The 15,403-nt window shown below is 46.0% G+C and overlaps 1 protein-coding gene across 1 annotated transcript; it reads right to left on the bottom strand.

Moving 5' to 3' along the window:
- Positions 1-11,427: 11,427 nt before the first annotated feature.
- Positions 11,428-14,788, bottom strand: LOC101641583 (granzyme B(G,H)-like). Its single transcript, XM_004698926.4, has 5 exons — positions 14,713-14,788; positions 13,528-13,678; positions 12,908-13,043; positions 12,443-12,700; positions 11,428-11,637 (listed from the first exon to the last, which is right to left on the bottom strand). The coding sequence occupies exons 1-5, from the start codon at positions 14,765-14,767 to the stop codon at positions 11,428-11,430; spliced, it is 810 nt and encodes a 269-aa protein (XP_004698983.1). The 5' UTR covers positions 14,768-14,788.
- Positions 14,789-15,403: the final 615 nt, after the last annotated feature.

Raw genomic sequence — 15,403 nt, 5'->3', positions numbered from 1 at the left:
CTCCCGACCTGGAGCCCCACCTTGGGGGCTCCTCCGGGGCTTTGTAACTGTTTTGCTCCAGCTGCTGGTCTGGTCTGCTCCCTTCTTGGTTTGCTCTGCTGTGGGGGGTTCAGACCACACTACCTCTCCACCATGGGACCCCAGAAATGTCCTCTCCCAATCTGCTCCAGTAAGGGGACAATGTGGCACATGCTGTTGTCAGCCACCCAGTCCCTTCTGTGTCCCATGAGCTCCCCACAGGGAGGTCATCCTCCAGGCCTGGTATGCCAGTGTGGGGCCCAGGCCGGCTCTCTCTTTCTCTTCCTCACTCCTGGTCTGCTTCTGTGTAGGTGTGGCATGCTGGCCCCTCTCCCCAACCTGTAGGTTCAGTTCTGCTCTCTGCCACACCCGCTTCCAGGGAGGGAGTCAGTTTAGCTGCGGTGGGGGCCAGCCCTGCAGCTCTCTCTTTTCATGCATTCTTCCACGTGGCCACGTTGTCCTCACGGTTTGATGCATTGTGATAGAGTCTGCATGCCTACTCCCAGTTCTGTGAAGACAAGACCAGGACTCCCCCCTTGGGTGGGTTAGTGCCCTGCTCCCTCCGTCATTATTTCACTTTTGCCCCCGCTTTTTTCCCTCCCCCCTCCCTCCTTTTCCCATTTTTGTGTTGGACCAACATCTATCTCCTTGGGTTTGGTCCAACTTCCTGACTCCCTACATCTCAACCTGAATGTTGTGATATAGCTGGTTCTTCTTCTATACCTACCGTGCTGATTATACTTACCTCAGGGCGCTCATGCTGTACTTTTGGGATTGGCTGACTTCACTTAGCATCATTTCCTCCAACTCTTCCCATGAAAAGACGTATTTCATGTGCTCACCAGTGCTTTTTAGTGGTATGTAGTACTCCATTGTGTGTATGTGCCAGAGTTTACAGATCCCCTCATCTACTGATGAAATTTTAGGTTGTTTCCAACTCTTTGCAATTGTGAACTGTGCCGCTATAAATATTGGAGCACATACGACTGGTCGTGGTTTATTTCTTACCTGTTCTGAGAATATGCCCAGTCGAGGGATGGCTGGGTCATCAGGTGGATCAATTTCCACTTTTTAAAGTATCGCCAGATCGCTTTCCATAGTGGCTATACTTATCTACAAGACCACAAGCAATGTAGAAAAGTTCCTATCTCACCACATCCCCTCCAACATTTGTTGCTCTCTGATTTTCTGACTTGGTCTAGCCTCAAAGATTGCTTTCACTTTCATTTCTATGATGGCTCGTGATCGGGAACAGTTTCTCATATGTTTATTGGGCATATGGGTCTCCTCACTAGTGAAACTTCTTTTCAGTTCTTTTGCCCACTTCTTCAAGGGGTTAACTGGTTCCCTATTTTTGTAGGCAAGGAGGATATTGCAGATTTTTGTAATAAGCCCTTTGTCTGTTGTGTTGTTGCTAAAAATCCTCTCCCAGTCTGTGGGTTGCCTTGTTACCCTCTTGGTAAAGTCTTTTGAGCACACAGGTGTTTTTTCCTTAGTAAATTCCACTTGTCAATTTCAGATTCCACTGTGTGTGTGCCCCGCCCTATTGCATTAGCGTTTGTCTTCCCTGGGCCAAGGTTCTTAGGTTTGTCCCGATTCCTTCGCTAATGGTCTTGATGGTTTGGGGTTTTACTTCTAGGTCCGTGATCACCTTGAATTTGTTCTTGTGCATGGGGTCAGGTAGACATCCTGTTTCATTCTTCTACATGTGGATTTCCATTGTTTACAGCACCCCTTGTTAAATACAGCACCACTTGATGCTTTGGGGCGCCATTGTCGAAGATCAGTTGTCTATATGCTGATGGTTTTATTTCTGGGTTTTCTGTTCTTTTCCATTGGTCTATGTATCTGTCATTATGCCAGTATGACACTGCTTTGACCACTGTGACTGTGTAAAGCAAGCCCTCCAACTTTGTCCTTCTTCTTGAGGAATTCTTTGCTAATTCTGGGCTTCTTCCTTTTCCTTCTCCTCTCTTTCTTTTTCATATATGCTCCTATTGCAATCAAGCTACCTCTGATGACTGCTTTTGCAGTATCCTATGATACATTGTATCCTCATTCTCATTAGCTTCTAGAAAATTTCTGAAGCTAATGTTTCCTCTCTAATCTGGGTCAGTACCCACTCATGCCACAGCAGATCATTATTCATCTTCCAATTATTTGACTTTGTTTTTCTGGTCGTCCTTTGATTGATCTCCAGCTTCATGGCATGGTGATCTGAGAAGGACGTCTGTGTAATCTCTATGTGTTTGAATTTATTCAGGCTTTACTTGTGTCCCTGCATGTGGTCTATTTTAGAAAATGAGCCATACACGCTTGAGAAGAATGATTTTTTTTGCATTTGGATGGAAAGCCCTAAATATGTCTATCAGATCTAGTTCCCTAGTTGTAGTGTTTAGCTCTATAGTCTATTTGCTGAGTTTCCTTCCCAATGATCTATCTTTCTCTGAAAGCAGTGTATTAAAGTCACCTACTGTAATTGTAGAATCTGTGATATCTTTTTTCATGTTTTGTATAGTTTGTTTGACAAATTTCGTGGGTCTCTCATTTGGTGCATATATATTCATTATGCTCACTGGTCCCTGGTAAAGTGATCCTTTGAGCATTATATAGTGCCCCTCCTTATCTCTTTTTATGGTTTGAACCTGGAGATCAATTTTGTCTGAGATTAGGATTGTGACTCCTGCTTTTTTTGCGCTGCCGTTTGCCTGGGATATATTCCTCCAGCCTTTTATTCTTACTTTATTCTTGTCTGCAAGCTTAATATGTGTTTCCTGGAAACTTTTATTTTTTAACTTTTTATTTTTTATTTTTTAACTTTAGTGTAGGAGTTAAGGTCGTTGACATTTGGAGTTATTATCATGATTTGTGGATTCATTGCTGACATCTCAAGTCTTTTGTTTTGGGTGTTTTCCTATCACCCTTCTTAGCACTGTGCTGTGTCTCTGGAGGGGGCTTCTTTATTGCCTTCTTTCCTCTCCGAGGCCAGGTTATCTTGGGGATTGTTATCAGCTCATTGGCTTCTGGTTGGATTTGGACTATATGGTGTTCTCCTGTTTGTGCTTGGTGGATGTTGGTCTTCTGGCCATAGTGAATCAGCAAGGATCTTCCATAGGTTGGGTGTCTTGCAGTGTATTCTTTAAGTTTTTCCTTGTCCTGGAAGACCCTTAGCCCTCCTATCTTAATAGATAACTTGGCAGGGTAAAGGATTCTAGGGGAGGCATTTTTTTCTTTAAGCTTTTGGAAGATATTAGTCTACTCTCTCCTCCTCTTCATGGTTTCTGTTGATAGGTGTGAGCATATTCTTACCTGAGAGCCGTTGTATGTGACTGCCTTCCTTTCTCTTGCTGCTCTTAAGATTTTCTCTTTTTCCTCAATGTTGGGTAATTTAACTATTATATGCCTTGGTGAGTTCTTCCTGAGGCTTAGTCTAATTGGTGTCCTCTCTGCTTCCTGTATGAGTGATTGATTCTCATTAATTAGGGTGGGGAAATTTTCGTCCAGAAATTCCCTTGTTAGTTTAGCTGTCAATAATTCGGATGTTTTTCCTCATAGCATCTGTCACCTGATCTCAGGTTTTCTTCCATCTCTTTTATTATCTTGTTTGAGTGTCTTTCTCATTTGCTGAGGTCTGCCTGATTGTCTTCAAGATCACTGTTACGGTTAGCCTCCTCTAGTCTGTTAGGAGATCTGTGATCTTGTGTGCAGCTTCTGCTACTTCATCCGTTAGCTCCTGTCTTTCCCTTTGGTGCATGGACTTCATCCCTCTATCGTGGACTTCATCCCTCTATCGTGGACTTCATCCCTCTATCGTGGACTTCATCCTTCTATCGTGGACTTCATCCCTCTATCGTGGACTTCATCCTTCTATCGTGGACTTCATCTCTCTATTGTGGACTTCATCCCTCTATCGTGGACTTCATCCCTCTATCATTGCATCCTTAGTCTGTGTAGCTCCCCTCATCTCCTCTATTACTCCAAGCAGCCTTCTGAAAATTTCTTTTTGTGGCAGATCCACGTCAGATTCTTCTTTGAGTGTTGTTAGCGCTGCTGTTGTGGTTTGTCTTTCTTGTTTTCTTGTTGGGAGTGATGCGGTACGATGTTTTTATGTGATGACTTCGAAGAGGTGGGCACCGTATTTCTGGGAGACCCAGAGGCCCTGCGTTCTTTCTCTGTGTGACTGGCAACGTTGTTTTCAAGGGCTGCCTGTTGGCTACGATGGAGGTGGGTCAGGTTGCTGTGTAGGCAGGTGCCTTGGTGACTCAGTGGTCAACAGTGAGACGTTGCGAGCACCGGTGGGGACAACTGTGGGGAACTCAGTTTGACTGATGGATAGCTCCCGGTACAGTGAAAAGGCTGTAGGGAGCCAATAGGTGGGTGGTGGCCCCGTTGGGGTCTAAGGTGGTGTGACCGGTATGAGCTGGGGAGCTCCCAGAACTGGGTCACTGGTCCCTTGGGTTCTGGAGCTAGGCTAGATTTGGGGGAAGGATGCCCTCTGGACCAGGGATGCACTCTCCACTGTTCCACTTGCTGTGTGCGTTGGGAGGGGATGGGGCATCATGATCCCTGAGCTGGGATAGATCCATGCAGTGCCTAGCCAAGCCCCCGGGGGCTGGGTGCTGGCTGAGTGGGCCTGCAAGGACCCTGTCTGTGACTCCCTGTGGCTCTGGACTCTGGTCCTGCAAGGATCAGGTCTGTGACTTCCCGTGGCTCCAGGCGTGGCTCCCGGTGAGGTGGCGCATGGCAGCCTGCAAGGCCCCTGCCATGACTCCGACTCCTTGTGGCTCAGGCTGAGGTAGGGTATGGTACAGCGCACTGGGCTTGGAGGTGTGGGGGTCACCAAAGCTACAGTACTGGGCAAATGGTGGGTGGGAAGTATGGGCACCACTCTATGTGGACAGGGAGAGGCTGGGGCTGTGATGAGTTGAGGTGCCTTGGAAGTAGAGGGGGCTTTGCCCCCTTGACCGTGTAGGGGTGGAAGTGACCCAGGTACTGATGGTTGGTGCCCTCAGCTGCAGGCGATCAAACTTGCCGCAGGTTAGGTCCTGGGGCCCTGGGTGGCTTCAGGGAGGGACCAGAGCTTGCAGGCAGAATTGCCGCCTAGCCTCATGGAGGGAAGGGAACCATGGGAGATGGGTGCAGCTCCCCTGGGTGGGAGCCCAGAGTGGACAGTTGCTATGTGGTGGTCAGGTCCATTCTTGGGGAGCTCTACACGATAGCTGTCCAGTTCCTGGAGTGGCAACCAGGCCAGGGGGTGGGGTGGGTGGCACTGACTGGTGGTGACCGAGGTACACAGAGGTCGTACATCCAGTGGGAAATCCCTGGTATATGGACCCAGATCTCTGGGGCTTGGAACAAGGTAGATATGGGGCAGGGCCACCTCCTGGACAGGGAAGGCCCCACATGGGGATTTTTCCACTCACCAGAACACTTCCACTTGACCTCCCAGACACCAGACTCACCGAAGCTCCCAAGTGGGCTGCTTACCTGGGTGTCATCTTGAAGCCTTCTCCCTTTCATTTTATACATATTCTGATTATATATATTCTGATTTTATCACAGGCTAACTCTTCAGCAGAATTGCTGAATCACAGACTGTTAATGTTTTTAGAATATCAAAATTGAATAACTTATCCACAATATAAAGTATAATGAAATATGAAACTATCTGATATAAGGAAATCATAAAGGAAGAATAAGCTCATCTTACCACAAGCTGAAATAATTGAATAAAAAAATCTCTAAAGCCTCGAGTTGCAATATTGGAGGACTCCATGAGCAAAATATTGAACAATTCGGGAAATTTCCAAAGAAAATGGGAGGAATACAGAGTCACAGTACCAAAAGTAATTGGACACTATTAAAATATCTCAGGAGAGTGCGTGTGATCATGAATTTATGGTATTGAAAGGAAATGTTCAAACTGCACTTTAAGGCTCCAGAAATTTATGGAATACCAGTAGAAATGTTTCAAAAATTTAATGAAGCTCTGGAAACCACTGACTATAACACTGACTATTCCATACCAAGAAATTTGGAAGAGAGTCACCTGGTCAAAAACCCATATTTGGGCCCATTTCAAAGAAAGATGATCCAACAGAATGCAGAAGTTATCAAACAAAATAATTAAAATTACATGCAAGTAAATTTTTTAGGAAGATAATTAAAAAAACAAAAAACCTGATGCTGCAGCATATCCTCAGCATGTTGCCAGAAATTCAAGCTGGATTTAATTCAAGCTGGATTTAGAAGAGGATGTGCAATGAATTATTCCATTGCTGAAATCAGGCAGATCATGGTTGAAAGTAGAGAATACCAGAAATATATATATATATGTTTTATTGACCCTGGGAAGGCATTCTACTGTATGGGTAATAACAAATTATGGAAAACGTTGAGAAGAATGGGTATTTCAGAACACTTAATTGTGCTCATGTGGAAACTGTTTATAAACCAAGAGGCAACTGTTAGACTAGAACTAGGAGGAATTGCATGGTTTAGAATCTGGAAAGATATGCCTCAAGTTTGTATCTTTGCACTACATCATTTAATCTGTATGCTGAGCAAGTATTCAAAGAAGCTGGACTACATGAGGAAGACTGTTGCATCGTGCAATGCAGCTGACACAATCTTGCTTGCTGAAACCAAAGACTTGAATCACTTACTGATAAAGATCACAGTATGAATTACAACTTAATGTAAAGAAAATAAAAATACTCATAAACAGACCAATAGATATCATGATACACCTAGAAAAGATGGAAGATGCCAAAGATTTAATTTTATTTGCATGCATAATCATCACTCAAGAAAGCAGCAGTCAAGAAATCAAATGACATATTGCATTGGGCAAATCTGCTTCACAAGATCTCTTTAAAATATTAAGGAGTGGAGGAAGGTGAAAGGAAATAGAGGAAAGAAGTAGGGGGCAAAAGCTATTTATAGAGGTATAGCAATGGACATGCACATATGTAAACATATTAATTTATAATGAAAGGGATAGGGGCCAATGTACATAGATGTATATGTTAAGTATTAAGATAGCAGATGGACTTTGGGCCTCTACTCGAGGCCTCACTAAACACAAGAACACTTGTTCTAGTAACCTGGCACTCTTTGAATCTCACCTTCCCAACAGGATCACTGAAGACAGAATAGATACACAGGCAAATGTGGTGAAGAAAGTGGATGGTGTCTGACTTTCAAAAGATATAACATCTGGGGTCTCAAAGGCTTGAAGTCAAATAAGCAGTTAAATAAGCAGGGAAGCAAATAAGTCCACATGAAAGAGGCACACCAGCCTGTGTGATCATGAGGTGTCCATGGGATCAGGTATCAGGTATCAAAAGATACAAAACAAACACTTATATCGACGCTAAACAGGAGGGTTGCAGTGGGGACCCACAGCCCATCTGTAGACAGTTGTACATCTCTCTACAGAGGGTTACAAGGAAGGGACAATTCAACCACGGTGCAGTATAGCACTGACGAAACACACATCATTCCTCTAGTTCCTGAATGTTCCCCCACCCCCCAAATACCATGACCTAGTTCTACTTTACAAATCTGGACAGACTGAGGTACACACATTGATACAGATAAGAACTCTTAACACATGGAATTCAGGACAGATAAAACCCTCCAGAACAGTAGTGGGAGTAGCAATATCATGAGAGTAAGGGGATGGTGGGGGAGGGGAAGAAAGGGGGAACCCATCACAAGGTTGGATATATAGTCCTCTTCCCCAAGGGGGATGGATAGCAGAAATGTGGGTGAAGGGAGACAATGGACAGTGTAAGACATGAAAAAAAAATCCAATAATAATATATAGCTGATCAAGGATTCATGAGGGAGGGAGGGAATAAAAGAGGAGCTGATACCAAGGGCTCAAGTAGAAAGAAAAAGTTTAGGAAATGTTGATGGCAACATATGTACAAGTGTCCTTAAACAATTGAATTATGGATTGTTATAAGATTTGTAAGAGCCCCCCACTAAAATGATTAAAACAAATATTAAAGAGCAATGATGCCACTTTAAGGACTAAGGTGTTTCCAATGCAAGCCATGGTGTTTTAAATAGCCTTACATGCATGTGGAAACTGGGAAATGAACAAGGAAGACCTGAGAAGAATTGATACACTTGAATTATTGTGTCGAAATTACCATGGTCTTCCAGAAGAACCAAAAAAAAAAATCTGCCTTGGAGGAAGAATCATCAGAATGCTCCTTAGAAGTTGGCTGGTAAGACTTCATCTCCTGTGCTTTGGATACATTATCAGGAGAGAGCAACCCCTGGAAGCAGGGCACCAGGCGTGGTAAAGTAGAGGGTCGGTGAAAAAGAGGAAGATCTTCAATGAGATGGATTGGCACAATGGCTGCAATAATGGGCATGGTCATAATAATAATTGTGAGGATACTGATCTAGTTGGCAGATATATATTTTTCCTTCTTCTTCTCTTGTACATAGGGGTATAGAACCAACTTCAGGGTATATAGCAACAAAAACAGCCATTTTCCATGAATACAGGCAATTCCTTGTTTCCTCAAACAGAGGAAAGGTGTTACTTCCAGAGACAAAGAAATTTAGGTGGAATCAGTATGTTTAAAATTCTTATTTGCCTCTGAGTTCACCTACACATACCTATGAGTAGATTTTATCTTACTAATGGCGCGTTTTGAGTAATTGTTACAGAATGACAGCTAGAGGAGGCTGTCTTTATCTTGAGGAAGGTGTCTGAGTGGAAGCTCATTTCTTATCCAGGGATGCCAGGGACTCATCATAGGGTAGGTGTTAGGAGATATTTTAAGATCTCTGGCTGGCTTGATGGCCAGGGGACCTGGGCTGCAGTCTAGGCTTTGTCTTATATAGTGAGGCAAGTTTTCTATAATACTTTCCGATTTGCTTTCTGCATTTTTCTTTTCTTTTTTGTCTTTCTCAATCAAGGAACCAGGTTCTCCCTCATATTTGAGTGATAATTTTGTTGCATAGAAGATTCTTGGCTGGCATTTTTTTTCTTTCAGGGCTTTATATATGTGATTCCATTGTCTTCTTGCCTGAGTGGTTCCTGCTGAAAAAATCTGAGCTTATTCTGATTGGTTTTCCTTTGTTGGTGACTATTATTTTTTTCTCTAGTTGCTCCCAGGATTCTGTCTTGTTCTTGATATTGTAAAGTTTAACTGTGGCATGTCAATTTGTTTTTCTTTGGGGATCTATCCTGTTTGGGGTTTTCTCAGCTTCCTGGATGGTTATTTTCTCTTCTGTTCTGGTCTCATCTTCTGACGCTAGATGAGGCTGAAGGTGCTGAGGGAGAACTGGAGCCTTACGAATCTTAACTCTTTTCTCTACTTGTTCCCCAGCTTCTAGAATATGAAGTTTCTATTTACCTAGCTTTCAAGCCATCCTCTGAGATCATAAGCTAACTGGTCTTTCTTTGATGTGTATGTTCTCTTGATTGTAGAGGGCTTGACCTGTGTGTGTTCAGTCAGCCATCTTGCCCTGGAAGTCTTGGGTACCAGGTCTTGTTATGTCTTAGATCCAGGTACATATTTCTTTCATTTTGTAAAAGATTGTACAACAGGATGCTTTGTGGATAATAAGTCTGGGAAAGCATGCCTTTCTGGATTACACAGATCCAGAGAGAAATATTTACTTCATGTCACAAAAGAGCATACAGTTGTGAATTGGCAGCAGGGAGGCATTAGCACAGGGATGGAGCTTACTTTAAGCTCCCCAGACCTCCTGGGAGACAGCTTCTGGTTATACCTGGTAAAGGATCTCAAACACAGGGAGACTCATATTCAGGAAAAGTTACCACATATTCTCTGGGTGGTACCCAAGCCAGACCTTCCAGCACTGAGAAGTCAAGATATTCCTGGAAATTCAGGATATATCAGTAACCATTAAACTAATCTAAACATTAGATTCCATCTCCATTGTACCTGACCTGATTCTAGTTTGATGCTGTACAAGAAAGAACTGTCAATAATAATTGGAACTACGTTTCTGACAAGCCTAATAGGAGTGTTTAGACTCAGACTCAAATGCTTTCAGGAAAATGTGTAAATGTTTTTCCCCTTATAATTTGAATCTGTACAATTATATTTATGCCTACATTCTCCTCTAGGTGAAGTTGCATCAGTGGACACAGTTTGGAAACTTCACATATAGAAACCACAATAATTTCCTAATCCATAGACTGTTGTTCTTGAGTCACATGTGATGATTCATGTAAACTGTAACCAGCAATAAAAGATAAAATGAAAATAGTTCTATTTCTATGGGTTGTCTACATAGATCTAGGCCACATGGACTCATGTGGGAGAAGGGAGAGGCAGAAGACAATTTCAATGAAAGTACTCAACACAGTCTTATTCAACACACTCTAATGCTTAGCACTTTGTAGGTGTTCCTTGTGTATTTGTTGGTTGATTGCTCGCAAAACTAGTGCTTTCTTGACCTTCTGCAGAGAGGAGCCCTTTCTAATTCACAAGGTTGATTTAGTCCATGCTATCAGTCAGGAGTGTTAACCTAAAGGCCAGCAGTAACCTAGAGAGGCAGGCTGAAAGGGACTCAGGCTAGTGAGTGATCAAGCAGACTCAGCTGATGGGAGACACTGAGTTAGATGTTGAATTGGATGGGGTGTGTTGGTCCAGTCTAGGTGAGAGTTGGGGCCGAGTGTTCTAGAGAGGGAGACCAGCATCTCTGTCCACACAAGGCCCAGCCTGACACATGCCCTTGAGGCTTTTCTTTGCTAGGGTGCGAGCTGACCAGCAACCCAGTGGTGAGGCCCTGCTACAATTCAGACATGGTCCTGAGTGTCCTAGGTGGTGAGGCAGGGAATGCACCAGCTCAGATAACTGTGTTGTGGAAGGGATAGACTGGGGTGGATTCGGAGAAGTCTCTGTTGTAAATGGGGAAAGAGGAGAAGGGTGTCCAGGAGATTGGGGCGCTGAGTTGGGCCTGGCAGAGAAGGGAATGAAGGAAACTAAACCAAAGGGAGAAATAGGAGTTTCTCAGGGACCCTTCTTTCCAAAGATGCCAACTTTCCTGGCTGTGGGAGAGAAATACCCTGTTTCTGCTCTTCCCTGAGCTCCAAACTCCACCTGGGTCCCATTGGACACCTTTTGCCTCTCTACCATGTAGCACAGAAGGAGGTAGCAAGTCCATCTGAGTTCAAGATCAGAAAGGGTTGTTTCCTCGTAAGGCTTCCGTCTTGCAGACGAGCAGGCTCTGGGGATAGAGGAGTGTTATGAAGAAGCTGGATAACCATTTTGCAAGGATTTGGGAAGGTGGTGGGGAGAAGAGGACACAGAGGAGAATTATAGCCATGAGTTGGAAGGCCGTGGCTTTGAAAGAAGGCCAATGAATAAATAGGACACTAACCCTTTCATTTCAGCTAAGACACCTTTATTAAGCTGCTGGCGGAGCAGAGAGAAAAAATGGCAGCCGCAGAGGAGTTTGTTTGGAGTCCTGCAGCTGGTTGTGTTCTATGGTTTCCTTTATCCAGGACAGGTAGCTCGTGATTTTGGTAAAGGCTCGTGGAGGGGTTCCTTGAGGGTGTCCATAGGACACAATGCCCTGAGCCATGTTCTTGCAGACGAGGGGTCCCCCAGAGTCCCCCTGTGGACAGAGAGGGGGCAGACATGACATTAGTCCTCTGATTCTGTTGCCTCGGCAAGCGCCATACTCCGGGAGAAGGTTAAGCTCTGATCTTGAACATTGCTTCACCACACCCCAGGCTGCGGCCTAACTGCTCCCACTTCTAGGACCCTGCCCCTATAATGGACTGTGGGGCTTTTGGAAACAGGTAGGCGAGTGTGAATGAACCACGCTTGAAGGACATGGCATTAACCAAGTTGGCTGCCGGTTCTTGTGTGGCTGCTTGTTTTTAATTACTTTATGCCGGGGGTGAACTCTTTCTAGTGTGTGTGGTCTGTGGTGGGATACTCCTTCACGTACTCAAAAGCGAACAAGCAAACAAACAAAAACACCAATAGCAACAGCAGCAAAAAGTTAGCCACATAGCTAGTCTCCTGGCAATCCCATATGTGACAGAGTAGAGCTGCTTCATTGGGGTTTCTTACCCTAATAAGGTGTCTTTAAAGACACCTCTGGGTGGGCTTGAACCATCAAGCTTTGGGTTAGTAGCTGAGTGCAGATTGTTAGCACCATCCAAGGGCATTTTATGGGTGGGCAGGGGGTTGGAAGTTCATCCTGGAAGAGTGTACCTTTTCAGAGGCACGGTTGACAGGCCAGCAGAGATCCTAGCGACTCTAATTGAGTTTGCCACCCACTCTTTTTTCACCAGGAAATATGTCACAGACTACTGGGTGAAGAGTCCCCTCATGCATTGGGTCTCCTAGTCTCAGGCCTTCCCTCCAACTCCATCCCCGCAGAGCCAGTCTCTGCAGTTGCTAACCCTCACCTTAAAGGAGGCCATGTTTTTCTTCAGGTCTCCTACGCACAGCTGAGTGGAACTGTTGTACCGGGAGGGGAAGCAGGACTCACACTCCTTATCCTGCTGAACAATCAGCTTTACTTCATGCAGCGTGGTCGTTGATTGGCTCAGTGACGTCTTGCCCCAGCCAGCCACGCTGCACACCTGCCCTGGCTTTACTCCGGTGGGTTTCCGGGGTAGTTTGAGTAGGCGCACAGCTCTGGTCAGTTTGGCTTTGGTCTCAAGCTGTTGGGGAGAGAAAAGAAAATCCCAGTGAACAATAGCGTGCTGATTCGGAAGAGGCGGGTGCACTGTACTGTATTCCTCATCCTCTAAGGCGTTGGGACCAGTCAAGCCGCCAGAGTGGGAAGGGGGGCAAGGACAAAGGTCATGGTGGGAGGAGAAACTTCCTGGCCCTGGGGGCGCAGGGAGGGGCAGAGATGTGCACCTCACCTGTAGCAGCATGATGTCGTTGGACAAAGTGCCCCGAGCATAACCCGGGTGGGTGAATCGTTGTTTCACCGCGATGTGCTGCTGGGTCTTTTCTGGTGCTTGGATGTTGTGGGCCCCCAGGGTGACATTGATGAAGCTGCACAGAGAGCAGAATGGGACAGAGGGAGTCACAGAAGCTGTTGGCCCGAGGCTGGGAAGGATAAGTGGTAGCCAAGGTCAAGCAGCACCCTAGCTGATGGGAAACGGAGGAGACAGGAGGGTCTCATTTGAGCGCACTGTGGCCTCTGCATCTCATCACCCCAGTGCGATGCGGGACTCAGTGGTGTTTCTCAGAGACCAGTTACGCCCCAGGAAACAGATCAGATTGTCTTTGCTTTTATTTTGACCCCAAAGGCATGCTCCTCGCTGTAAATACAATCAGATTGGCCAGGTGAGGCTCTATTCCTTCAGCAAAACCTCCGCCATAAACCTGCTCCTCTCTTTACAAAACGCTCTGATCGCTTTCTCAGTCTCCGGCATCTCCCCTGACCGCCCCCACCCCTATCTTCCTGTGTTATGAGGAAGCCTTTGGAGGAGGGTAGGGATGGCAATGGGAGAGTGGGCTGTTTGTGGATCCTCACCTTCCTGAGCAGTGAGCGGCTGTCAGCACAAAGTTATCTCGGATCAGAAAACCACCACATATTTCCAGTTTATTTCTTACTCTCGAGAATTGAAGAAATGCCATGTATGGACGTGAATGTTTCTTCACCTCATGTCCCCCGATGATCCCCCCTGAAAGAGAAATCTGGTCTTTGGTGCACACCCCTGCGTCCCCTGGAAGGCCTCTGCTGGACGACTCCAGCACTTCTGATCCTTTGCAAGCCTGGCTGGGGTGGCTGGGCCTAGCGCTTCAACCTCCTTCTCTGAACCAGGGGAAAGCAGTCCTTGGTCTGCAGTCTTTCTTCTGCGTAAAACTGGAGGGGCTCACAACTGTCTTAGGCACCACAAAGAATCAGCGCTTCCAGGAATTCCCATCAGGACCTTTCTTAGTTTCCGTGACTTTCTCCTACCTCTAAGAGTCCTGTGATATCTGGGCAATGCTGCTTTCGAATGGCTAAGACAGTTTAAAGATTTAGGTGGTGTTATAATCTATTTCTGAAAGCCCGATCAAGTGAGCACCCAGTAAATGTGCATTGGGTATATAAGAGTGTAGCCTGCAACTATTGCATGAGGATCACTGGGTTTAGTGTTGGCGGGCTTCTGGGAAGCAGAAATGTAGGCTCAACTTGGAAAAGAAAAAAGGTCCCAGCCGTGGCCTGAGAAGAATGAAGAAGCACAATGCTGGAGCAATGGGCTGGGGTGGACGGGCCTGAGCAAAGGCCAACAAGGCCATTTGGACAGTGGTTCCACTAATTCCAGGATCAGCTGAGCTCTGGGCTTTCATTGCATGCTGAAGGGTGAAGAGAACAATTTAGCACCTTCCAGACACAGAAGGAAGCCCAGCCCCTGTGGCCCCTGCAATAAAATTTGATCTGTTTTCCTTTCCAGTTTCCTACCCGTTGCCATGAACGTCCATGAAAACCCCCCTCTCCAGATGACAAACAGAGCCCAGCGAGGAACACCACCCCTGATACTTCTTAAGAGCTGACGTCTCTGCTCTCTTGTTGATAGCTTATGCTGCATCACTCTGGGGGCCTGGGGTGGGACTAACGATGGGATCCGGAGTTTTTATGGTAGCTCCATGGGTCAGGAATATGCAGACAGAGCAGGATACAGTGTCCATTGTGGGGTGGGGTGGGGGCTTGAGGGAAGGGCTGATCACTTACCCGTCTCTGCCCCAGGAACCAGCAGAGAGGCTAAAAGGAGCAGGATCAGCGGCATCTTCCCAGGAAGGCTGCCCAGGTCAGAGCGGCTTGTTCTTCCTCCTGGCTTGCTTTTAAACACACGAGAGAGGTGGCGGTTTGCTCAGTGACCTCCCCTCTGGTTTTGTGGTGATCAACCATAGAGCGCCTTCTACAGCAGCTACCCTGCCGTCTTCTCACATGGGCCCGTTGACGCTCTGGGTGTTATGTGGTAGCACTTGGCAGTCATCACATCAGTATACACCGCTGATGACTCAGAGGAAGCCCAGGAGTGCATGATGTGAACTGTACCTTGTAGCAGCCCCCGTAGAGGTACCAGATTCCTGGAAGCCGGTGTCTTATGTGAGAGGACCAACAATGGTTTCATTTCACTGTTGCGTTGCCCATCACAATCATTTTTCTCTGCAGATGTGCATTTAGGCCTTTTTCTGTGCAGGGCCAAGCCTATTCGAGACGGGGCTCCTTTCGTTAGAGAGCTAAGCTAACTCTCTGGTGGAGGAGGTAGAAACACCAGCCACCCAAGCAGATGATGGCCCTGGTAGAGTGACACACAAGGGATTAAGGGAGCAGAGGCACCATCTACTAAAGCAGCGGTTCTCAACCTGTGGGTCGCGACCCCTTTGGGGGTCAAATGACCCTTTCACAGGAGTGGCCT

The sequence above is a fragment of the Echinops telfairi genome, unplaced genomic scaffold, assembly GCF_000313985.2.
Source record: "Echinops telfairi isolate 266 unplaced genomic scaffold, ASM31398v2 ScPeMD7_18;HRSCAF=68, whole genome shotgun sequence".
Lineage (NCBI taxonomy): Eukaryota > Metazoa > Chordata > Mammalia > Afrosoricida > Tenrecidae > Echinops > Echinops telfairi.
This window is presented reverse-complemented; position numbering and strand designations above follow the sequence as displayed.